Raw genomic sequence first — 24,740 nt, 5'->3', positions numbered from 1 at the left:
CGCAACGAAAACCTGCCTGATAGGTGGCCTGCCTGATAGTGTTTAACAACTGAACACAAGTCAATTGCAGATGTGTTGATTCCATTAAAAGACGGAGGGAGGATTCTTCCCCCTGTATGACTTGGGGAAAACTCTCTTCCTCCACATGATGAGTGCAGCTAATGCAGTTCAACTACTTCCTCTGTCTCCATCTGCTGGAAAGAAATGTTGGACTGTCCAGTATCTATGCGAGACTGAGTTCAGAGGCATAAAGGAGACAACCAAAATAGCTCACCGAGGCCCAAATTTGTTAATCTTTTGCCCCAATTATTTGATTCTTTTCGGAAATGACAAAGACGACAGGAGAATTAGGGCTTCGATGATGCATCCGCTTTTCATATTTCCACGTATTGCTGTATATCCCCCACACCGCAAACACTGACAGCCGCGGCCAGGCGCGGAGTCCTGCTGTCCCGTGGAATTATCTGGGCACCGAGGCGAGATACGCATGGAACATGGCTGCGATGAGGACTTTAACCGTGGCAGGTCTGTTTTTGGCATTTTGTGCGTTAGGACTGATAGCCGTGGCGATCAGCACTGACAACTGGTACGAGACTGACGCGAGGCGGCACCGGGAGCGCTGCAAGAATTATTCAAACAAAAGAAACGACCCTGGCTACATTTACATCTCAAACAACAACCTTCCACTTCGCATGCTGCCAAAGGAGAAAAATGTAGAGCGGAAGGGCTCCAGTGTCAGCGGCGAAACGCTGCTGCGGGCCAAGCGGCACTTCTTGCCTCCTGCCCCGGCCATGGAGTCCCTCTGCAGTCGGCATTTCAACTCCACCATCACAGGACTGTGGAGAAAGTGCCACCGAGAGGGATTTGACCTGGAGACAGAGGATTTGATCTTCAAAGGTTTGCTCATAGGCGTCATATTTTGTCTTATGATGTGTTTGCGCCTCACATTTGTGTGTGTGGCGCTTTCGGTAAATACTTTGTGTACCGATGCGCTATCCAAGGTGCTGATGCTGCGCACAGACCCTACGGCCTACGCAGCACAACACGGAGTACAGTTACATTGCAATTGACGTGGTGCTACCCCCACCCCCCACCCCAAACACAAAAGGGCGAGCTGTAGTAACAAAAGCCTCGAGATGCGTAGAATAAGCTACTCTACAATAGTGTGGGTGGGTGGCGGAAGGGAGTTGGGTGCTTTATTTGGGAGGGGGTGGCAGCAGAGCCTTGTCATATCCTCTTCATCTCATCTCGGTGCTAATGCCAGACATCCTCTTTGTGTTGTTTACATCCACAGGATTGGTTCCGCGGTGCACACCAATAAAATACTACTACTCGTCGTCAGTGCTCCCCAGAAATCTGCCAATCAATCTGACGAAGACTATCAGGCAGGATGAGTGGCACGCGCTTCGTGAGTTGCCAATTTTTTTATTTTATTTTTTTCTTAATCTGCGGGATTTATGTCGATAAACGTGGCCCTGTACAAACACTCTGTGTTGTGCGATTTGCAGACCTCCAGAGGATGACTGCCAGCTTCATAGGCATGGCGATATCTATAATCCTGTTCGGCTGGATCATAGGCGCACTGGGCTGCTGTCAGGAGCATGATCTGATGCAGTATGTCGCTGGACTCCTCTTCCTCATGGGAGGTAAGATATACTTTACGTAAAGAGCGTTGCCCCGACTCACCACAGGGGGGCAGTGTGGTCTTTGTTAATGAGAGAGGTAAACTGATGCATCAGAGGAAATGAAATTGGGTTGCTGTCATGTCTCACCTTCTTTGTGTTTGCTCTCCATCAGGGACTTGCTGCATAATCTCCCTCTGCACATGTGTGGCCGGGATCAACTTTGAACTGTCCCGCTATCCTCGGTACATGTTTGGAATACCAGAGGACATCAGTCATGGGTATGGCTGGTCCATGTTTTGTGCGTGGGGCGGACTGGGCCTCACTCTGCTGGCTGGCTTCCTGTGCACTCTCGCTCCGTCCCTCTACCCTCCACACACCCCTCTGGTGCACAAGCCCAGACAGGAGAACGGCTGTGTGTGACAGACCACGGTACATTTAACAGACGCCTGTCACATCCTGAAACAGTGAGGAGCTCTGTTCTAGAGACAATTTTATCCATGGACTCAAAGCAGAGGGAGCCTTTACAAGGCTTGGCACAAAGAAAAGCACTGGACACTGATTCCCACTCACATGAAAATGGTAAAGAGGTGACATTTGACTGAATTTCAGTTCCTCTGGTGCTTTTTTGTCTGTCCCTCTTGATGAATGAACTGTTCAGTGTCATTGCTTGATCTCCAAGAGGAGACCCTGGTCATTTCCTCCTGTAAAATCTGCCAGTTTGAAAAGAAAAAGATGAAAAACAAACACCGGCAGAAGATCAATAGCACAACTTTGAAATAAACTGTATTGACAATTAAACTATGGATGTGCATCATCACATTTCAAAGGGCAACTGTGTATCATTATGTACCCATCCAAAACAAAATACGTATATATGTACTTTTTGAACTGTATGTATGCAGATGCATTTGTGTTAATTCAAAGGAAAATATGAGCATTAAGACCAATCTGTGTTTGAAGGAAATGTTTTGTTGTTCATGAGGTCTTACCCCCATCAAGATATTTTTTAAAAATAAAACGGCCATACAAAACAAATGTTTTCTGCATGATACATTAAATAGACATCGTATAAATGTTTTTGTTGGCATCATTGACTGTGACACGAGTTCACTGGTGTGTGAGGAGGCAGAGGCCTAACAACAGACTCAAAGCTTTTACAACATCTTAAAACTGTGGCTGAATATGTCTCTGTTGGTGTTACAAGGAGCTGTTTAAAGGCCTCCACTTTATGCAACCACCCCGGAGCGCGTACATGTGCGAATGTCAGTGACATAAACTGACAAAAATAGATAAATCCAAATAAAAGAGTGAGGGAATGCCTGCAGTGAATCAGAATATTTATTTTCTAAAAGAAAAAACCCAAAGACATGAAATCCTGACTCTGTCCAAATGCAGTCCTTTACACCTGCTGTACAGATATATCTTTTTCCCATTTTACTTTCACAACAACCAGCTTCAGTGAGCTGTAGCTACTCGCATCAAGTTTTAGGAACAAAACAAACAATTTCTCACAGCACAATTCAAAGAGTTGCTTTACAGATTTTTTTCAGGTTTCCTCTCCTTAACTTCTCTTATTCAATGTATTGCTCTGATAATATCTATTATCTTCACAGAATCATCAAAGCAGCTGAAATCTTTAAAGAAATCCTGTTTGATGTTTGGTAAAAATCAAACAGGAGCTGCATGGCGTTTCAATGAGATAACATGAGATCATGACATGGTACCTTCTCTGTAAATTAAAAATGCAGAAACAATCTAAAATCATCTCCACTATCTGTTCAGAGACCTGAATCCTAGCGGCTTTCTTATTTTAGTTCAAGAGCGATAACCCAACATCAGTGACATATACAGGTTCTTTTTGTTTATCATCACTGTCATGCAAAATGTTATCAAATCTGTGTATAGACAATTTAAACAGTTGCAGTAGATCAATTTACATGTTAAAACCCATGGTGAAAATGTCTGCTTCCACATTGTAACGCCATCTGCTGACAACGAATCAAACATCTGTGTCTTTAATGAGGAGAAATCCTGCATATCCACAGTAGTAGGTGCGTGCCCACGGAATTAAAAAGCAATTAAACGTTGTTGGTGATGCTCCTGGCTTGATTTTGGCTTAAAGTGCATTAAATGTCATGACCTCAAAGTTTGTTTTGCATGTAAAACCCATAACCTGCTAAGTGAACTGTATTATGTCAGATGAGTACAAAGTCTATTTATGGAGGCCTGAAAGTATATTTACTAAACCATAACCATAACCACCTTAACCAACAACTACCAAAAACAACGAAAAAACCTGAGAGCACAAAAAGTTCTTTGGAAAACACAAATTCAACAACAATGCAGAAAGTACTTTCTTTCTGTTTCTTTCTGTTATTTTTGTCTTGTTGCATCAAATGTTGTGTTTTGCCTGTTTTGTTGACCCTTTGTTTGGTTGTCTTGGATACTTCTTTTTGTTTTATTTTTTTATTTTGTCATATTTTTGGTTTTATTCGTGTGTTTTTAAAGAAAATCAAAGAGTTTTGATCCATGGCTCAACAATTTAATTTGATTTCTTATTTTTATTTACTTATTTCCGTTTTTGTGAAATGTAGTAAGCAGCATGCAGGTATGTCACCTATAAGGTTCCTGGTTGGAACCTCAGTTGTGGCCTTTATGTGTGGTGTTTGCATGTTCTCCTCATGCCACATGGGTTTACTTTAGACACTGCGGCGTCCTCCAACTGTCCATGCATGTTTGGTCAATTGGTAAATAGTGATTCTAAACTGATCGTAGGGATAAGTGTGATTATTCATGGGTGTTTATCTCATTTGTACCTGAGTTGGCCCTATGGTGAACTGGTGACCAGGGTGTACTGTGCCTCGACTTCAGCATCCCCGTGACCCTGAACAATGTAAAGCATCTATGGAAAATAAATCATTGTTATGCCGTCATGTTTTCTTTCAATAACAGATTTCTAGCAGGTTTCTTGAACTCTTTGATAAACAAATAGATAGAAAATTGGCTGAATACCAAATAATTTTAAAGAGGAAGGCTGACTCAGAAGGTTGAAGAATCAGACCTCAAAAACATTAACCTCGTTTGGCACCTCCCTATATGCAGTATGCTATCCAAAACAACTTCTTACAGAATATACGAATACAAAGACAAGAACAACAGCTATAAACAAAACAAAAAAAACATTAATACACCAACAGATGAATTAGTAACAAAACAAAACAAAAAAAGAGGGGGGGTTCCAACACTGTAGGCAGCATTGAAGTCAAGCATCCATTTCCAGTTCATAAACACATACTTAATACAAAATAAATACACACATAAATGTACATAAATCTAACAATTCAAGATACCCCATGACAAGCTTGTTATGTATTACATTCCAAATTACTTCAACCCAAAGACAGTCTAGTGCCAATACACAGGGAACAAACTTTGTAATATACCTTTTTAATCATGCTCTTACTCATATTTTTCAAATACTCTGTTGGTATTATATCAAAAACGATGTTGTCTTCCTTAGAAAAATTGTTGTGTCCAGCTTTGTTGTCGTGTTTTCTTCAGTGCTGCTGTTATGTTTGCCTGTCAGGATCACATTAGCATGTCAGTTTGATGCACTTTTACTTCACAATATTGGGAGGCAAAAATGATACTATCTAAACTAATTTAAACAAAGTGTAATATAACCAAACAAGTTTGCCAGCTGCTGTGAGCCATACTTACACATCGTGCTACATTGAAATGAAAAGAATTGTGTCATTTTCAAATTGGTCATACTGGAAATGTTTTGTTAATGCTACTTTTACTTAAATGAAGGGTTACTTGTAAATATTGTTTCTGCACAGAACTAGTGCTAATGTTATGTAACATCACATCTGTAACAAGATGTAAAGTAATTTTGAACTTAGGTTTATTTCTTCTTTTGGCATTAAAAACTTAAGGGTCCATTTGACAGTGACACACTTTGCTTGATGGGAGGTTTCTCAGTTGTCTTCTGAAATGTCCTCGGTAAGTTTGTTTTGATTGGTTTCTATATTTTTTTTTTCCATCTCAAAGACTCTGAAAAGAAAGTGTGTATCGTAGTATAGTATTCATAGCAGTCTTAATTACAGCAGGATTAGTAGCACATGTAGTGTGGAACAGCTCTCCTCACAGAGGCATGCTGCTTTAGGGCTTTGTGCTTTTGTGCTCAGCACAGAGAGGGGTCAAAGTATTCTCGGGTCAACTCTGGTCTGCATTCCTGACCTTTCTTTGTTTGTCCTTAGAACATGTCTGTGAGAAAAAAATACGCTCTTCCGACAGCATGCTTAAAGCTCCGGCTTCCATGCCTCCAAGCATCAGGGGCTTGAATCAGTCTGCAGGAAATAATATTTTTCTATAAGCGGAATTAACGATTTGAGCCAAAAAAGACAAATGAACTGAGAAGGGTGGGTCGCTTGTGAGAGCCTCTGTGACCTGTTCCACCTTTACTTACACTGTGGAAATTTTAACCACATCTTTTAATCAAATCTTGCGAGGCCCTTGCAGTGCCCATGGAAATTAAGAGCAGTGCAGACATATAGGGTTTCTCTGCATACAGTGCTCCTGCAGCTCAGGGTTTTTGACGAGGTCGGCCTGCCCTGTGCTGAGCTACACAGAGCTGTTTTTAAAAAGGGGTCCCTCAGGGGAAGCTGGACTGTGAGGAAAACCAGACAGAGGAAATCACACCCAGTTGAGCCCATGGCAGCCCATCTGGCTTTCTCAAATCTGCAGAGAAACTCTGTAAAAAGTGGGCATGCTTGTGGCAGTTACTTTGCGGTTGTTGGAGATGGTGGTTGGAACTAGAGATTTTTATACAGCAGTTAAAGGCAGATAAAACACTGGAGATGGTTGAAATATCAAATTCAAATGTACAAATTGAAACAGCCTTGAAACGTTCCTCAATAAACAGTTTGTCTAAAATAAGGAGTTTTGTTTCTGCACAGCTGGAAACCAAAGGAACAAGGACATTTTAATGAAGGCACAGAAACAGCTTAGAGTTAAAATACAGTGATACTACCAATGTAACATGGACTCTACAGATTGTGACAGATAAAAGGGAAGATAATAGTGACAGCAGCTGCCTTTAAACAAATATATTTCATACTTGAGCAGATGACTTCCAGATGGAAGTGGGAATGCAGTGACAGACTTCAGACGCCGGTTAACCAGGTGTTGTTTGAAGGGACACTTCAGTCTGCCACTTGTAGGGATGACAACAACCATGGTGACATGAAACAGTGACAGTAGGGCAGGGTTATCATTCACTGCCTGACAATAATAAGAGAAGATTTCAAAGGTTTCCACAGTTTATACAAACCTCAGAGTTGAAAAGATGGAGATTTAAATGAGTCTGCAGTCTGTCTCAGGACACAGAGTGGACATGAAAAATAAAAATAATGAATTTGACATGCAGATTGAAATTTTGTTGAGGGCATTACTCAATCTGGATGGAAAGAAATTCGGAAAATTATGTTATGTAACAAATATTTATTTGATCGGCTGTAAACAACAAAGATTAAATCATACAGACTGACAGTTTTATACATATCTGGAGAAATACCCATTTTTGGCCTTTTATTTTCATACTCCAATAAAATTTCCCCTCAGAAGTGGCACAAAGGGCTCGTTGCAGGCATAATTCATGCTCACATTTCTTTTTTTCCCTCCTGACTCAGAGGAATGTGTTGATATTTTTGTTAGAGCTCCCTTCAGTGACACAGCTCCAAGGAATGGGAACAACCAAAGGTCAGAGTATTTCAGGTAGGCCTACTTAAGAAAGAAATTCAAAAGTCACAATGAACTTGCCAGTTGTTTGATAAACTGGTGGGTCTTTGTCTCTCACGCGCATACATACACTCAACAAAACAGTCCTTTCTCTCACAATAAACAGCCAAACCACAACTAAGAACCAACATTAAGGTACTCTGTCTTCAGGCGGCTCAGTCTGGTGCCATGACTGCGGATGATGAGGGACAGCAGCTCGTGTTTATCTTTGAGTCCCAGGGAGATGTCGGTGGTTTCCCTCAGAGCGTCCCTTATGTCGCTCACTTGTTTCACCACATTGCCGTTCAGCTGTTGTTCCTCTCGGAGCTCGGTTTCTTGACTTTGTTTAAACTTCACCTCCAGCTCCAGCAGTGACTTGTCCACATTTGAGAAGGCCTCGGTGATCTGGGAAATCTCCCGCTGGAGGAACTTCCCGTAGCTGTCCTCTCCGTCCAGGTCGTGCGCCACGGTCCGGCCGATGCTCTCCAGCAGCCGCGCCGCGTCCTCCGCCTGCAGCTTAGTGATGACGAAGTCTTCCCGCACGGCGGCGTCGCTCTCCTCTGAGGCCCTACATGGGAACACGTCGGAGAATTTAAACAGCATCTGGCACTTCTCGGGGTCCACTGTCTCCTCATAATCCCCGTCCGGGACGAAGAAGTGATGGAAAGTGCCGTTGGAGATCTCCGGCTGGAGGGGTCCGGTGTATACTGCCGGGCATAATGGTAAAGATGCGACTATGATCAGCAGCAGTGGGACAGGATCCATCATGCACCTCCTCTCCCTCTTTGTCAGCATCTGGACTAGCGCCGGATGCAGCGCGGAGTTTTCATCCCGACTCATGTTACACAGTCCCCCGTCACCTAAAAGGCACAGACTGCTAGTTAAAGTCTGAGGGGCCCCTGGCGGCTCCTGGTACAAACACACAGTGTTAGTGCCAAGTAATGAGCCTACGTTCAATCTAAGATTATTTGTATTTGAGCAGAGACTGCTGACAACTGTTGAGGATTTTGAAGCATCTCGGATCTAAAGCAGATGATTAAACACGTGAGCGCAAATCTAGTATTTTGACTCTCATCACATTTTAAAAACAAAACTGATTGGTTCTAGTGTAGGGTACAACTTACTGACCTATATAATTATGTACCATTAGTTTTAATGAACACATATGTATCTGGCATTTTCAACTTTAATCTAACCCGACTGTATTCTTTGGTATTCTTCTCTCTGTATTCTTTCCATTTAATATTTCACAAAGCACAGCAAAGTCCCTCAACGGACTATTGGATCTTTCTTAATACATATTCTCCCATTACACAAAATAATATTAGTGACTTACTTCTGACTCATTTGAACATAACAGTTCTGAAGATTAAATAATATAACATTGATTCAAATATTAAGAATGGTGTGAACAAATACCATTGAGTTTGATGTTACTGCAAATATTGAGTCTGGGGTAAGTTCATCCCAGTTGCATCAGCCTTCTTTGAACATCACTCCGTAATTGTTCTGAACCTGAGAAGAAAGTTATTCCCATTTTGATAGTGAATAGTTTTTCCATTCTTGCTTGATAAAGGATTTTGGTGAGTCAACGGCTTCCTATGCTATAATTTTTACTCATATTGTTCCAGATATGTGCAGAATGTTGTTTGACATTGTCTTGCTGAAATAAGGTAATCCATGAAAAAGACATAATTAAGACGGCATCAAGCTTTAACAACTATTCATACTGTTTAGTATTAATGGTGCCTTCACAAATATGCAAATTATCCATGACATGTGCGCTACATCATAACACATGTTTTTCTTTTTTTTTAGACTCTGCACTGATAACAAGCTCGATGGTCCCTCCCATCTTTAGATTTTAGGACAAAGAGTCCATGATTTCCTGATAGAATTTCAGATGGAGTCTGTAGTTCCTCAATGCAGCCTGCCTTAGGTCAAGTCCTGGCTTGGGGCCAATTGCAATTCCTCCACTCTCCCTCCCCCCACTCTGTCTACACTGTTAAATAAAGGCCACTACTGCCCAAAAAACATTTAAAAAGAATAGGAACACCGTGATTTCTTGTCCAATGCTAAAATGTCTCAGGAACAAGAGAAAGTGGTCTCAAATTGATTAGATGTCATTTTAATTTGTAAATTTTATTGTATTTTCACATGGTGACAGTGTAGTTGGAGCTCACTCTGATGAGTTCAGTCAGGTGATTACATTACTGCATGGAGGGAGTCCCCTCGGCAGCGATCCCCTCTATTACACATCCTGTCTCGGTTAATTACATCTTCACAGGGTGGTCCCAGATGTGGCTCTAAGCTTTTAAGCAATACACACAAAATAGGCATAAAAACTGGAAGCATATGGCAAGCTATAAACACTGGGCTGTTTATGTCTTGTGTTCAGTCCACCCATTCGTGGACGATGGAGATTGTGTTTTTCCAATATCACAGAGAAAGTTGGAAAAAAACCAAAACATTTTAAAATCATCACCCAACAACACATATTCATTTAGAAATCAGGAAAAGTGAATATTTAAAGACTGTTGATGAAACTGCTCTTGTCATATTCTGTGTTCTACCATCACTCACTTTTCTTCTCTGGGACCAACAAGCAGAGCAGAGCAGCAGGATGGAAGCGTTTACGGGATTTGTCAAGATGAATGATACAAGTCAGCAAAGGGTTAGCACACAGCAGTGACAATGGAAACCTGAAGAAATGAGAGGATAGGTATAATTATGTAAAGTACCTTTGAGAAAAATCTGAGTATACATACACATACTGATACAGCCCTCTGTGAGGGAAAGGGATTGCAGAGGTCATGTGATGCAGGCCTTTTTAAAAAAAAAAAAAGTAAAGACAACAAAAAAAACCTTTACAACATGAAAGTTGCTGCTAAATCCATACAATGCCGTGCCTCCTAATGCAGACAGGGCAGACAGGTGGGAGGCTGCTGCAAGGATGAACAGGATGATTAATCAGATGCAGACGAGCAGTTGTGCCACACCAGGTCAATCAACCACAAACTGTTCAAGTGTCTATATATAACAAAAATATTTAAATTTTCCACACACCGAGCTGCCTCTAAGCCGCGATAACAATGTAGTGATTAGGTTTTATGTACCAAACATGTTAACAAATAGTTGTCTATTCACTCATTAAGCAGTGGATCAGTGGCTCAACAGGGAAATCATGTGATTGATTAGATTAAAAATTTTAATCATTGCCCAGCCCTAAAAAAAACTAAATAAAATGCATATGGGACAAATAAAGCCCTCTTAGCAGTTTAATTCTTGCTTCATTATTTTTTCAAGCTCACTGTTCCCTCAACAATGTGCCTCCTTGAACTCCTGAAGGATCTTTGGCACTTTAGCTGTTAAGTACACATTTCTGCTGTTTGGTGCTGAGCAAGCAGTGTGCCGTTACTGAACTGAAACAGTAAATCTGCAGGCCAGAGAAACAAAACACAACGAGCAAAGCGTTCAAAACGCTCCATAGAGTTGAGAGGAAGCTGCAGAATCAGACGAAAAGTTCAGATAACAACCGTGATTTGATCTACTGTTAGCACAAAATGTTGACTGCATTTCACACACAGAGAATTTACTTTTGATTAGTGTGAACTTGAAGTGCTGCTCTGTCTCAGCTGGCAGACCTTATGTAAATATACAAGACTGTGTTTGACACATGCATAGTTGTACCGCTGATAGGTCTGAGTCATTTCCAACAGTTGTGCATGAGCAAATTTTCATTTTTATGTGGGTCATTATGGAGTCAATTAAACAAAACCCATTCCCACGGCATACGTGCAGTCACTGTAATTTGTGGAAATCTGTGGCAATTTTATTTAATCTAACTCAGGAAATCCACATATTTTGCATTTCCCACCAGCTCTGAGTCATTAAAGGAATGCCTTTAGAGAAAGGAATTGTTTGTTTGTGACCACTTTTGCACTTCTGAGCAAAGAGTCAAAGATGGAGGATACTTTCAGAGACAGCCTGAGACTTTCTGCATGCCTTCTCTCTCTGCTCTTTCTATAAGTCTCACACCTGAATAAAACTAGCATTTCTCCGTTTTTCACACGGAATAAACCAGCCGGCTCACCAAGGGAGAGGAGGGCACGGCAATGTGAAACTGCCTGAAAGCAGATGTAGCAACAACTATAATTTAGTGGAGCTGGAGAGGATGTTCTTGTTGATCCTCCACTGTATTATGTCGTCTTAGCATGTATGTGTGTGCGCGTGTGTGTGTGTGTGTGTGTGTGTGTGTGTGTGTGTGGGTCTGTGTAAAGAGGCTTTAAGTCTGCAGTTTGGACAGATGCCCTTCATTCAGATGGTGATGGGTTTCCTCTTAATGCTGATCTGGGTGAGCAGGAGGTTGAGAGCCTGCGGGCTGTGTGGGAGGCTGCAGAGACCAGTAGCTATCTCACAGTGAATCTTAAAGATTCCATGGTCATTGCTAATAAAAAAATTAAAAAGAAATTAATAAACACATAAATAAATAAATACAGTTTGAATTTGATCCTTAACACCTGGTAGATTATATCAGCAGTGATCGGTTGCCTTTGCTGGGTTTGTTCTGATATACATTAGGGTAAAGATGCACGGTGAGATTTAATAACAATAATAATAATAATAATATATTTTATTTATAAAGCACTTTACATCAATTTAATGACCTCAGAGTGCTAGATTTGGGGGATGTAGAGAGAGTTGGAAAATGAGACCACACTTCATCCTTCAGACAACTGCCCACGACACTGAGTGGAGGAGTGAGGTAATCAATGACGTGTTTCCGAAAAGAACTGAGAAAGCACATAGCTCTGCACAAACTCCTCATTTTGCTGTCGCTTGTTTTGATGTTTTGAATCTGCATCTGGACACAGAACTACTTCAAGACCTGCAGATGGTGGCTGTGACTTCTGACTTTTCGTACAGCGACTAAAAAAAAATAATTGTTGAGTAAAACTCAGCCCCACATCTAAAGTCATTCAGATGTAGAATAACATTGCAATTTCACGAACAAACTGCAACATATTTGTCCATGGCCTCCGTAAACTTTGCTGTAAATAAAGTAAATACACAGGGAATCAACATGAAATATTAGAGACGAAGGAAAATGAATCACAGTGAATGTAACCACATGCATTCAGTGCCCAGTGTTTTGAAGATTGAATATGTATTAAATATGGCTTGTTTTTCCCTTTGTGGTAACAGCCTTTGTGTTGAAAAATTAGTTCACATACATCTTAATCTTGCAGAATAAATGCCACGTGAGCATATAGTCAACTGCAAAGACAAAAAGGTTTTTTCAGGCACATCGTTCTTTGCTGTTTAACTGGAGTCCTCTGAAGCAGGAGAAGAATTATCAGTGATACACACTGTAACAGTGTAGCATTACAAACATTTTGTACTGGTGTTCCTAATCCACAGCTGTATAATCTCAGTTTGTTTGTCTCTCCCTTCCTACATTTCTCACTCGCTGCTAAATGATGAGACGTTCGCAGTCCATACGCCCACCAACTCTTTAAAAGCAGAACGAGAACACACACCACTGGAATATACCTGCTAAAGATCACATTTGTATATTCAAGAGGGCAAATTAGAGAGAGCTTTTTGTTTCTTAATGCTTCAAAAAGTGTTCTTAGGTGGAGCAAAGTTGATGAGAAATAACTTCTGCTTTCAGTTGAATCCAAATCTGTGTGGACTCTCCACTGTCATCAGTCATAACCCTGACTGTGTTTCTAAACTGATCCAGATTTCGCTATGGGAACTAATGTCTTCTAAAATGAATAAAATCAAGTGTAAGCAAATATTTTTTTGTTGAAATTCAGTTTGCCACTCACTTTGATCACTATGTGTCCCAGCCCACTCACAGAGCTCTTTCCCCTTTGGTTTTGCCGTTGTCTCATGGTGATCCTATAAAGGTGCAAAACTTCAGCTCATCCAGGTCTGACGGTTGAGAAGGTTACAGCACCTGTATTCAAACATTTGGCACAAGTACAGGCTGGTAACAGATGCAAAATGACTCAACAGAACAGATCACAAAGCAGGGAGAAGCATGAAAGGACAACCATGTCAGACAAACAGGCAGGGTATCAACAGAATACTCAAATACAAAGGTTCAAAGCACAGCAAAGGTGTATTGTAGAACCGGGGATATGCTTTGTATGCTGGAGAAATTTAATAGAGAAGTGAAAACCGGTTGATACTGCCAACAATATCATTTGTAAAGGAATTTCTGCTGCTTTTCCTCTATTCCCACTTTGGAAAAGGGTTGTAGGCCAAGTATGCAAGCAAGGAGTCACTGTGGTTCAAACTACACCCTTGTACTGAATAAAATGTGGGAGCAGGCATAAAAAAAAAAAGATCCACATCTAGGGAGATCTGTCTTCTTAGGAACTGCAACTTGTCTTATATTTCACTGAAATGTAGAGTTAAAGAATATTCCTATTTGGAAACCTAATTAGCCCTGCATGTAAGGGATACACTGTGGGGAAGGAAGAGGGATCGTTACCGTAACGACATAGCATCAGGGAATCATTTCCATCTCTGATTCCTCTCGATCAAGCTTATATAATCAAACATTTGTTATTAAGACATTATTTGGGTCTCCTTTGCACAAGTCAAATTCTAAAAATTTCCAATCACCTCAGTGGTGTCATAGGTCAAAAGAGCTGACCTATGACAGGACTTTGTGGCACATGTAGTATTTACTTACCACTGGCACTTAAATAGGCATTTAAGCACAACACCTGATTAACCTTGATTATAGACTGTTCCTCACTTCAAAGCATCATCATTAACTAGTGAGACAGGTACTCAGGCTAAGCAGACGTGATATATCAAGTGTTTGCATGAGAGGACAAGAAGCTCATTTCTACATGTTTGCTGCAGAACAGCTTGCACTTGAGTGTCAGTATTTTCATCATCCACAGCAGAAGAAAATGCACAAATAGAAAAATATATACATGTATTCAGACACTTATTCTAAGGCATGCATATATTCACATTAGATGATGAAATGCCCTACTGATGAAATGAATTGTTAGATATGCCGCAACAAATACACAACTGATACCAGTACTACTACAGCTATAAAGTTAAAAGGAAACTTTAACAAAGATCATTATCCAAATTGATGTGTTTTTAGTAGATAGCTAAGATGGATCAAACTTTTTGTTATAATTCCAGTGCTGCATTTCTTTTATTTTTCTCAATGTCAGTTCACTCATTCATCCAGCTATATCTAGCTATCCAAGGCTGATGCTTCACTGTGCCAGAGGTTTCCTCAGGTCAGCTTATCTGTAGTTGCTCACGCTTCATATCTGATTTATTCTATTCACCCAGCTGAGCTGTTTTTATAAGCCGGTTTCAAACGGTGCAGTTATATTCACATCATTTTCAATTTGGTCGACAAATGTCCCATCAGATTGTAAAGACGTGCATATGATCACAGACCTGTTTTACTGCCCTGCATGATTACACTTTCAATATGTGCTGTCAGCTCAGATTATTTTGGATTGGATCTGAGAGCTCAGTTAAAGCTGCCAGTAAATACTATACCAAGATTGTGTGTGAGGATGTACGGGTGTTAATACAACAACAATTCAAAAATCCCCTTGTGAGCGATCAGAGAATTAATGAAAAATGCATTGTCACTACTGTAATTCCTTTCTACTCTAAATCACTTTAAAGTAATACACCTGCCAACATAGGGAGTGTGCATGTGTGTGTGTGTGTGTGTGTGTGTGGGGGGGGTTGTTCTGGTAAAATCCATGGGACAGAAGACAAAAGGTTTTTGGTAACTGAACAGAAAAGGTTATTATGTTTTCAATTATATATTTTTTTTGTATATTTCCACTTTGAATCACTGGCATGTCTTTTTGTTTATATAGACTTACAGTTTTACATAACCGGAGTAAAGTGAGTCAGGCAAGGTCGAGGCTTTTCAACAATGATTTCATATCTTTTCGATCTTAAATTTTTTTGTCAAAAAGCAAAATCTTGATTTGTTTATCAATCATTATGTTGGGCAATCACCTAAATGTCAACAAGCTAATGAACTGTATTTCTAATCCCTCCACCACTAGAGAAATACCTCAAACAGGGCCTCAAATGGTAACAGGTAAAATGGGATCAATATAATGAGTGGGACTCAACATCTGGGGATCATCACTGCACAAAATGTCATGGCAGTCCGGCCCTAGCTCAGGCAGTGATTGCGATATTTCAGTGTGAAGCGAGACGGTAAACTGAGAAACAGACAGTGAGTGCTAAAAATGAACTATCTAGATAATATCAGTGGAAAATAAATGACCAAAAACATATATATCTCATACTGAATGCAGAGCAGCAACGACTACAGCAACAAACTGAGTTTTCTGCTGATTTGTGGACATCAGTGTTATGATCCCTTTGTCCCCCGGTGGTTATCCTCTGCTGGCTGTCCTGTTTACACATCGGTGCTGTCGGATTTACAACCACAGTCTCGGCAGCGCCACAGATTACCATCATTGTAAATCAGTGCTGAAACCTGGCATCAGTCAAATGGAGGTACTTGTGGAGACCAAGAAAAACTTTAATGTCTGTGTGAGCAGAAATGTGGTTAAAATCACTGATATATGAGGCAGTGGTTGGAATTATGACTGATCTGGGACTCTGACTCTGTTCAAAATATGAGCAACTCGGTAGATAGGTTGCCCCTGCAAAACAACCGCTAACGGCTGCAGGATGTGCAGCTGAGCTGGGGGATAGATTTTCTATCTTTATGCAGTTACTTTGAAAAACCCTGCTTCGCTGCTTTCATCTCTGAAGTAAATTCTCTGTTCTAAGGCCCAATGCTGTATCAGTCATCAAGTTATACTAAAGTTTGTGTAGACTTTTGTTTAAATGAAAAGATCTTCAATCTTTACTTATTACTTTTTATCTTATAAAAAACAAAAGACCAAAAAAAACTCCAAAACAATTGTGTCAATTTTGTCACAGGCAAACATTAGAGTGTTCTAATATGTTTCTTACAGTCTTTTTCAGGTACTCATTTCAGTTTTTTTTTTTGTTTTAATCAGTTATCTGCATCTTTTTGCCTGAATTTGTGCCTTCGGGGGTGCAGCCTCAAGGCCACGCAAGTTTGTCAACTTGCCTCCGTACTGTACAAAGGAACAACACCACAACAACACTGAAGAGGAACGATGTGTCCTCTGTATTTTCTCTAATAGATCTAACAGTGACAGCCTTAATGTTGGGCTGTGACATAACGTCTGGTAAATCAAAGAGGTGAAAGGAAATATCACAGTGTGGGCAGCGTAACAGGGGAAACAATTAAAGTATGAAACGTTTGTCATCAGAAATCAAAGTAAACCTTTACATGTTTCTTCTGGAGTGTTTAGACCTCACTGTAAAAAAAATGAAGGCTAGTGTTAGTTGAGAAGACATAAACGGAAAAACAGTTAGTGGTGAGGGCTGAGCAGCAGTGGCATGAACTTTAATCATGTGGTGGGAAAATACTACAATGCACACATAGTGGGCTTGTTATAGAAACACAATCCTCTTAACAGTATGTTATATGATCGTATTTTGGCAAGAAGGTTTGTGGTTTGTGATAATAGCGTGGAGAAATAATAAAATAGTGTCTGCACTCTGGTGGGTTTCAGTTTGTTCCATAAGCAAAATTTGTTGAACTGGAACAGTCGTGAAAATGATAAAAACTCAGAGGCCCTTTTTCCTGCTCTTTCACGTTACAACAGAGAACAACAAAAAAAAAAAACTGAAGAGAGAAATTTAGATTTAAAAGGTGCAATCCATGATTTATTACAGAAAAAAGTGATATCCAAATTATTCTATATTACATTATTTCTTTTTTTATACATTTCAGTATATTTTTTACATGTAAACAGGAATGAAGTAAACAACCCTATTGATACACTTCATGTCACAACTGATATCAGCCTATTATACAGTTAAATCTATGAGCTGACGTCACCGTGCTTCCACATCAAGTACATCATTGCTCAAACACAATCCTATTAGGAGGCATGACATACAACAGAAAGCTTAATCCCCCCTCTGGACGGCTATGTTTTCAGATATGTGCAAGGTCACGCCATTATTACTTATCATACATACCCATATTGTGCCATTCCCGACAGTAGAAGGCATGAGAAAGACCTATAGACCACTGTGCAACATTTGTATTAGTGAGAAGGTGAACTGATGAAGATCCATTTGGAAATAATTAGTAGCTGAGCAAATCTGACATCCAAGGTCATGTATTTATTCATAAATTCAACCCTCTCCCTTTGGGTTAAACACCCAAAGGTATTTAGGGGTAAACTTCTTCATAACTCCCAGCTGAGCATCCAGACAGAGGAACTCTGGGGATTCGCATTCAGACTCTCCTTGAAATCCCAGGGCAGATGATGATAACTAGTGTGGAGTCCAAGTCCAACTTAAAAAAATGCTCCTTCAGCATGAAATCCTACCATATCAAGACACATATGCTTTGATCAAGACCCAAAAAAGAAGGAGGTGATATGTTCTTAACAACAAGCTCTTAACAACATTACAGAAGTTAGCTCTGCTCAAAGCAGGAGTTAAGACATGTATACTCTACAGTACAAATGTACCAGAACATCTGCATCTGCTCAAAACAAATAGCACTCAAGGATAACAACATGCATAGATCTTAAGTGTTGACATAGCAGGGAAGATGTTCTGAAATCAAACTCAGGAATGAGATCTGAAAGCAAGCCTTTCTACATTGTGAATGAAACAACGAGTCGTTGCAGTGAACATGACCTGAAAGCCTCACTAGTTTTTGACCAACAACTGGCATCACACAGTACATCTCCACGATGAAGTGCACACTATGAGCGGATTGCATGATTTCTGGTCTGCTCGAATACAGTAACTGCAATCATGAAAAAAAGTAAACAAATGATAAAAAGTCAAACATGCTTTTTACTGAGTATGCATAATAGTCATGCAAAAGCACTGCAGTGCAAAAATGTGTGTCTGGAAAAGCAGGACACCTTCGATTGCATCTTAGAAAATACGTTAAAAAGTCGATCACCTGCAAACAGTCAGAGGACACCTGAGAAAAATGTGGGTGTTACTTTGTCTATCTAAGGGTGAGAAAAGGAGAACTCATACCAACAGCGAAAAAGAATTATAGAAACATTACACATGTAAAAAAAAAAGAAAGAAAAAAGATGTACAAAAGCAGAAAAAGACAAATCCAAGCCTTGTAAAATGTAGGGCAGTGCATTCAGGGTAGCTCTGTTCTTTGCCTTCATGCGTTAGGTCGGTGCTGCTTTCACAGTTACTCTGTATAAAATTGGATCAATATGACTCGTCCTGTTGTATGGATCCACATTTAAGTCACTAACTAAATACAAAATCTGCCTCATCAGTCCTGTTCACTCCTCATACTCCATGACTCTCCCTATTTGTGTGACTAAGGAGGGAAATGATGCTGATCCTTATTCAGTCTCACAGGGCAAATATCAGTCATGATGCCCTTTTTTTCCTGAGTTCCCCATTCACAAACATGCTGTTTTAATACATGACATCACGACTGACCACAACAAAAGGCAACGTCACAACGCTGCGTCTAATAAAACTTCTCAGGCTCCTGTTTTTTAGTCAACAGCCATAGCTGTGTCTGATCATACGTTTAATAAAAGACAGGGGCAGGAGAAGTCATTTCATGTGCAGTGAGTGAGGAACAGTGGATGACAGTCTTTTGCAAACTGAACATCCAAGCCACAGGTATTTCCAAGTTATCCAAGTTTCAACCAAACTCTGGGACTTCCAACAACAAATGAAAAACAGACTGCGAGGAGCAGAACGGAAGAGCAGATTTGTGGATCCTGCAGTGTATATATTGCTCACGGCAGGAATTGAGTTACAGTGTATACCGTCGCCACATGCTGAGAGACTCGAATAGGTACTGTGGCGTGACTCGCATCCAAAACAAACCCTTCCAGGAGAGTTCAGGGAGTTTTACAGCAGATCAAACAACAGCATAACGAGAAAGAATATTTCTTGCATTTTAAAAAAAGCACGTGCTGCTCAAAACGATGTTGGTGACACAACTGTGGTGCGCAATCATATTGTTACACTGTAGGCACAATCATATTGCACTAAGTTCACATTTCTTCAATTCAAGACAGTCAAGCTCAGCAGTAGCACAGAGATTAACACACAGCTCACACTGAGAACACACACACACACGCACACACATACGTGAACCAGGCATCAAGACAGGGACTTTGTCTATCAAAAGGTAAAAAAAAACAGCACTACCATGCACTTTACAGTTTTCAGAGAGAAGTCTTTGCCAAATGCACTGAATGGACGTCAACATCCTTCAAAAGAGGTGTTTACTGTTATATTATATGTTCTTTGCAGTTAATGAAATGTCTGCAAATATCAATCAGCATGCTTCAACATTAATAAACAGTTACTTTGCAAGAACAGTGTTTTATTTGGTAGCAACATCACCAGAATCACTGTGCGACGAGAAAATGTTAAGGGCCACTGGAGCTCTGTCACAAGACGCAGTTCTGTTGATGCTGATGGGAGGGAAACGCGGCCATGCTGCGAGCTGCACCGCACTGCAGAGTCAAAGGAAAGTGCTAGCTGCCACAAACAGAGAGTTCAGGACGGGTGCCAAGAGCGAACAGTGGCGATCTGCAGCCCTTGATCTGCATAGTAAACATTACATTTGCAAAGGTTTTCCCAACATAGCTATGACACAGCACAGACCCAAGGGCAACCTGCTGGATGGAGCCAGGTGAGGAATTAGGGTGGGTCGGGCACAATACAGGACATGGAACAGATGGCCAGAAACAGCTCTGGGTCAGAGCTTGGGCTGAAGCCAGGCAGGTTTGGGAGAGGATCTCTAGAGGTTGTCTTTGGTGTAGAGAATCAGCGGTGCAAAGCTAGACTCTCAAAGCTGAAATACATAAATAAGCAAGGAGGTTGTGCCTGTGAGCTGAGCGGTGTGTAGTGGACACACAGGGGTATAACTAAGGCCACTCATGGTGATAACGCCTCCCGTTCTTCTTTCTCTCTTTCTGGAGATGCTCCAGTTCTGCTTCGTACATCATCTCCTGCATCAGGTATTTTTCCCGCCTCATGCGATCGCAGAGATCCTTCGGCATGTCCGGAATGAGGTACGCTATGAAGGACTTGATCCCAAACACCAGGTGCTGAAAGTAGCAATAGTATCAGTTAGCATGCAGAGATGACCCAAGTTGTTGCTGTCGGTATTTGCTGCATAAATGAACAAGAACACAAATGTAAAACCAAATACATCCCACAGGAACCACCAAGTAATTTGGAGATTCTACTATGTGGGCTTTGGATGGAATAAATGTATTAATCTTCTTCAGGGGCGTGATTAAACCATAAAAATCTCAAAAAAGGTGAGCTCTCAGGCTTTTATCTTACAGACAGCATATCAAAAATACCTAAAAATAACAGAGGTGATTTAAAGAAGCACATACTGTGAGGGGATTTAGCTGTAGCTACTGGCCTTGCTTGTAAACATACACAAAAGAAAGGTGTAGTGACAGACCTCAAAGACGATGATGAACGCCAGCCTGGCAGCCAAGACATGCCAGAACTGCAGGGTAAATTCGTAGGGCATTGAGCTCCAGGGTGGTGCTCTGTAGTCTCTGTATCTGCAGTATCTAGGATGGCTGCTGTTCTTCACCTCCCACATGTCAAACACAGACAGGCTGCTGTTCACGTAGCCTTGCAGACACCTGAGGGACGCAGGAAAAGATATCACACCAAACACATTTCTCACGCCCTCCCGGACATGGCTAAACCATCCACACTATTTTTTATTGCTTACTCATCCTCATGGTGGTGTCTCTTGTTCTTACAGGGCCCATATTTGAAGGTGTAAACAAAGCGGGGGATGTAGTCTGAGGTTATAGCGATGACGAAGGCGTTGGTGATGACTGCCAGCACTCCGATGCCCTCGAGAATCCCATGCCAGATACCTGTCAGTTGAAACAGAGGAAAACAAACATTTTTCAACACTTTATCTGACATATACAGTACACATAACGACATTGAGGAAAATGAGTATAATGGTAATCATAATAATATAATAATCTACATGATAATAATCATAATAATCTACATACTTTAATAAACAGTACTGAAACAGCTCATCAAACCTCTGATTAGTGAAACATTAACAAGAATTAGCCCGAAGGATATAAATTAACGAGAAAAATGTGACCCTTTTTATACCCTTTGATGATAATGAAATATCCCTGTGTTTCTTGATTACAGATATCGACAGTGGAGAAAACGTCCCCATGTCCTTTTTTTTAGTTCGTGAATGGTCTGTAAATGTAAGCTTAAACCCCCAAAGAAGCTCTGCTTTTAAATTTAAAGCTAAGGAATTTCAGAATGTTCGATTTTGTTTACAGGACAATATGCGACATGAGGCATCGTGTCTTTTATTACTGGGCAGTTGAAGAATGGTGTTTGTTATGGAGAGGTAGGCTGGTGGGATGAGTGCTGGTGCGACATATGGCAGCACAGAACGGCAGGAAAAGGAGACATATCCATCTCCATAGGGTAGACCGTTACTGTTCACAGATGCGGAAAAGGACTCTTTTCCTCTCTCTAATTTGTGTCTCTTTGTCTCCTCTCCTCCATCCTCCGCCTATGACCTGGACATCAGTCTCAGCAAAACATTGTGAAGAATGTCTCAATTTCTAAACTGCTCCTGGCAGAAAGGGGAGTGAGCGACCAGGAGGTGTAACAGAGGAGCTATTAGTGAGGAGAAACAGAAGCATGAAAACGTGTGTGACAATGTTTTCAAGGAGGTGTGACACAGTATCCCAGATTGTAAATTGAATTGAACAAACATACAGTACTGTGCAAAAGTCATGAGCCATCCCTCATTTCCTTTATTTGACTTCCACAGAGCCCAAATTTCATTCTGTTTCAGTTCAGCCCTTGAACCTGACTATTTTAATGTGGTTTTGTTGTTTAAACTGACCTATTAATCACTCAAGCAGTCGGTGTCATGCCTACACATAACAAGCAACCTAGAAAATAAACCTATTTTAAATTGTATTTTTAGGCACTTTGTTTCTAGCAGCCTTTTCTTTGTTTCCATTTCTTTATCCATTAAAAATGTCAAAGACAACACAGTTTAACAGGCATAGAATAGTATTTTTGAACCAACAAAGTCATTCCCACAGAGCTATTAGCTAATAACTTGTCATATCTCAGCAAGATTTGCAGTCTGAACCTAAAAAAACTGAGGAAAGAGCAGGTCTAAAAAAATATCTATAGCAGATAAACAGTATCTGAAACTGTGGTCCTTAAGAAATCTACCAACACTTGACACAGGACCTGAAAGATGCATTTGGACCATCAGTTGATCCATCTACAGTTCACTGAAGCCTCATCATAAATGGTCTCCATAGAAGGATGGCTAGAAACCTGAGGTCGAAATCTGCCAAAATACAAAATTGGACTGAAAATCAGTGGCAACAGGTCTTATGGGGGGATGAATCCTACCCAGAGCCCGAACATCAACTTTACAGAAGCAGTGAGGGATCCTTTTTGACAAAGAACAGAACAAAAGGCAGCCGACATCCAAAGAAGAGCTTTGGGATGTCCTTTAAGAAGCCCGAAGAACTTTTCCAGAGGACTACTTAAAGAAATGGCAAGAAAGCTTGTCAAAGAGGGTTCAGGAGAATATGTGTTCAAGAATAAAGGTACTCGACTTTCAAGCATGTTAGAACTTTACAAACTCTGTTTTGCCCTTTATACTGTATTTCCATAGCCTGGGAATTCCCATGCTGCTTTGCGCGCGATTTCATTCACGCTGCAAAGGCAGCCTGGAAGCCACCGCCCTTATTCTTGCCTGAGTTAGGGAACCAATCACAGAACGGGGGGGGGGGGGGGGGGGGCAGCAAGACGATGACGACGTCTATGCGCGACACCGAAGCTTGTAAAGTGTTAATCCAACATGGCTACGGACACAGCGTTACTGTTCGATGCAGCCTTAGAAAGTGTTTTAAGTAGCTTAGAATGCAAGTTATTAATCGTTAAACGCCATCGTCTTCTCATACACAGTAAAGCGTCTTCTTCTTCCTCGTCGAATTTCTGTCGTCATCTGGTATAAGTGATACAATTGGCTATGAATCGCGCGCAAAGCAGCATGGGAAGAACCAGACGCCATTTGATAGACATTCGTAGCGCCCAATAAACGGCTCTAGGCATTCGTAAACCACGCCTCAAATACGAGAAAATGCACACCTAGTTCCCAGACCACCATCTCATCGAGATGTGGACGCGTCAGCCAGGCTAGTATTTCCATATATGTTTGCACAATTTTCAATAAATCACAACACCTATTTTCAGTTTTTCTGGCAACTAATAAAGAATCGAGGGGTGGTTCGAGACTTTTGCACAGTAATGTCGATCGTAGGAACAGCAGCAGAGAGTAAAAAAAAAAAGGGCAGATCACGCAGCCATGTCACACCTCATATTTAATTGATGTAAGTGTAAAATGAAGACTTCAAATAAAGACCTCTTATTTTGTTAAATGCCTTTTACCTTGACTTCTCACATCTAAGGTGAAGGAACTCAAATGTGGGGAGAGGAATGAAGGATGTAAAAACTGAGAAATAAGAGGAGGGGAAATCGTATCTGATGCAAAAATAGGACTCCAAAAAAAATATTGGAACAAAGCGAAAACCTATATCAGTTGCTCGGGCTGGCATGGGTCTCCTCCACTGAGTGACAAATTTGTAGGCGTCCAGACGAATCTCGATGATGTTGTTGAGCAGAGCAAGGAGTGGAGCCAGCGGGAATGCTGCTACAAAGATGGTGGTGAAGCCAAACTGGAGAACTGCAAAGCAAAGAACCATTTGGACCTCAATATCAGCACAAACACGGTTAAGGACCGAAATATATTTGCCAATTTCTTTGGTCATTTCCTTCAAACACCAATAAACAGAGCAAATGTTTTACCCATTTCAAGATATTCATCCACCAGCCCGTGGGCGTTCATGGGCTGCAGATTCCAGTCTTTGTCCCATTGTGGAAGCTGGCTTTTATTCTCCACATTCTGCCCTCCACCACCTCCTTTCTTCATCTTCCTTCGGGACCACCAGTTCTGCAGCAGGCTAAGAAATTAGAAAGCAGCCACTTTATTCCTGACAGAAGCACTATAGGAGCGTTTCTATTAAGCACCACATAAAAACATTTCATGCTATTATTTAGAAGAATTGTACTGTCATGTGCTAATGAGTTAAAAGGCAAAAAGACTACACAGACTAATCAGTTAAAATCACCCAT

General features: G+C 40.9%; 3 protein-coding genes across 6 annotated transcripts in view; 1 reads left to right on the top strand and 2 right to left on the bottom strand.

The window, feature by feature from the left end:
* Positions 1-161: 161 nt before the first annotated feature.
* tmem276a (transmembrane protein 276a) lies at positions 162-4,515 on the top strand. The gene is made up of 4 exons (XM_075471006.1): positions 162-897; positions 1,295-1,408; positions 1,509-1,646; positions 1,798-4,515. Exons 1-4 carry the CDS (start codon positions 495-497, stop codon positions 2,043-2,045), a joined length of 903 nt encoding a protein of 300 aa, XP_075327121.1. The 5' UTR covers positions 162-494; the 3' UTR covers positions 2,046-4,515.
* Positions 4,516-6,626: 2,111 nt separating this feature from the next.
* On the bottom strand, positions 6,627-8,204 carry fibina (fin bud initiation factor a). The gene has a single exon (XM_075471005.1). It carries the CDS (start codon positions 8,199-8,201, stop codon positions 7,545-7,547), a length of 657 nt encoding a protein of 218 aa, XP_075327120.1. The 5' UTR covers positions 8,202-8,204; the 3' UTR covers positions 6,627-7,544.
* Positions 8,205-17,191: 8,987 nt separating this feature from the next.
* The window catches only part of ano3 (anoctamin 3), a 37,214-nt gene continuing 29,665 nt past the window's right edge, over positions 17,192-24,740 (bottom strand). For all 4 annotated transcript variants that reach the window (XM_075470037.1, XM_075470039.1, XM_075470038.1 and 1 more), the window contains exons 21-25: positions 24,414-24,568; positions 24,139-24,291; positions 21,259-21,409; positions 20,977-21,166; positions 17,192-20,608 (exon numbers count right to left, since the gene is read on the bottom strand). In XM_075470037.1, the coding sequence (XP_075326152.1) occupies positions 20,426-20,608; positions 20,977-21,166; positions 21,259-21,409; positions 24,139-24,291; positions 24,414-24,568 (832 nt within the window). In that variant the 3' untranslated portion in view covers positions 17,192-20,425. The remainder of the gene's footprint in view (positions 20,609-20,976; positions 21,167-21,258; positions 21,410-24,138; positions 24,292-24,413; positions 24,569-24,740) is intronic.

This window comes from Odontesthes bonariensis, chromosome 7 (genome assembly GCF_027942865.1).
Source record: "Odontesthes bonariensis isolate fOdoBon6 chromosome 7, fOdoBon6.hap1, whole genome shotgun sequence".
Lineage (NCBI taxonomy): Eukaryota > Metazoa > Chordata > Actinopteri > Atheriniformes > Atherinopsidae > Odontesthes > Odontesthes bonariensis.
This window is presented reverse-complemented; position numbering and strand designations above follow the sequence as displayed.

What these genes read in the sequence shown, in the direction of transcription:
- tmem276a (XM_075471006.1), top strand. Translation starts at nt 495, where the DNA reads ATGGCTGCGATGAGGACTTTAACCGTGGCAGGTCTGTTTTTGGCATTT. An exon ending in AGAGGATTTGATCTTCAAAG is followed by an intron (nt 898 to 1,294) that starts GTTTGCTCATAG and finishes TTACATCCACAG; the next exon opens with GATTGGTTCCGCGGTGCACA. An exon ending in GGATGAGTGGCACGCGCTTC is followed by an intron (nt 1,409 to 1,508) that starts GTGAGTTGCCAA and finishes TGCGATTTGCAG; the next exon opens with ACCTCCAGAGGATGACTGCC.
- fibina (XM_075471005.1), bottom strand. Translation starts at nt 8,201, where the DNA reads ATGCTGACAAAGAGGGAGAGGAGGTGCATGATGGATCCTGTCCCACTG.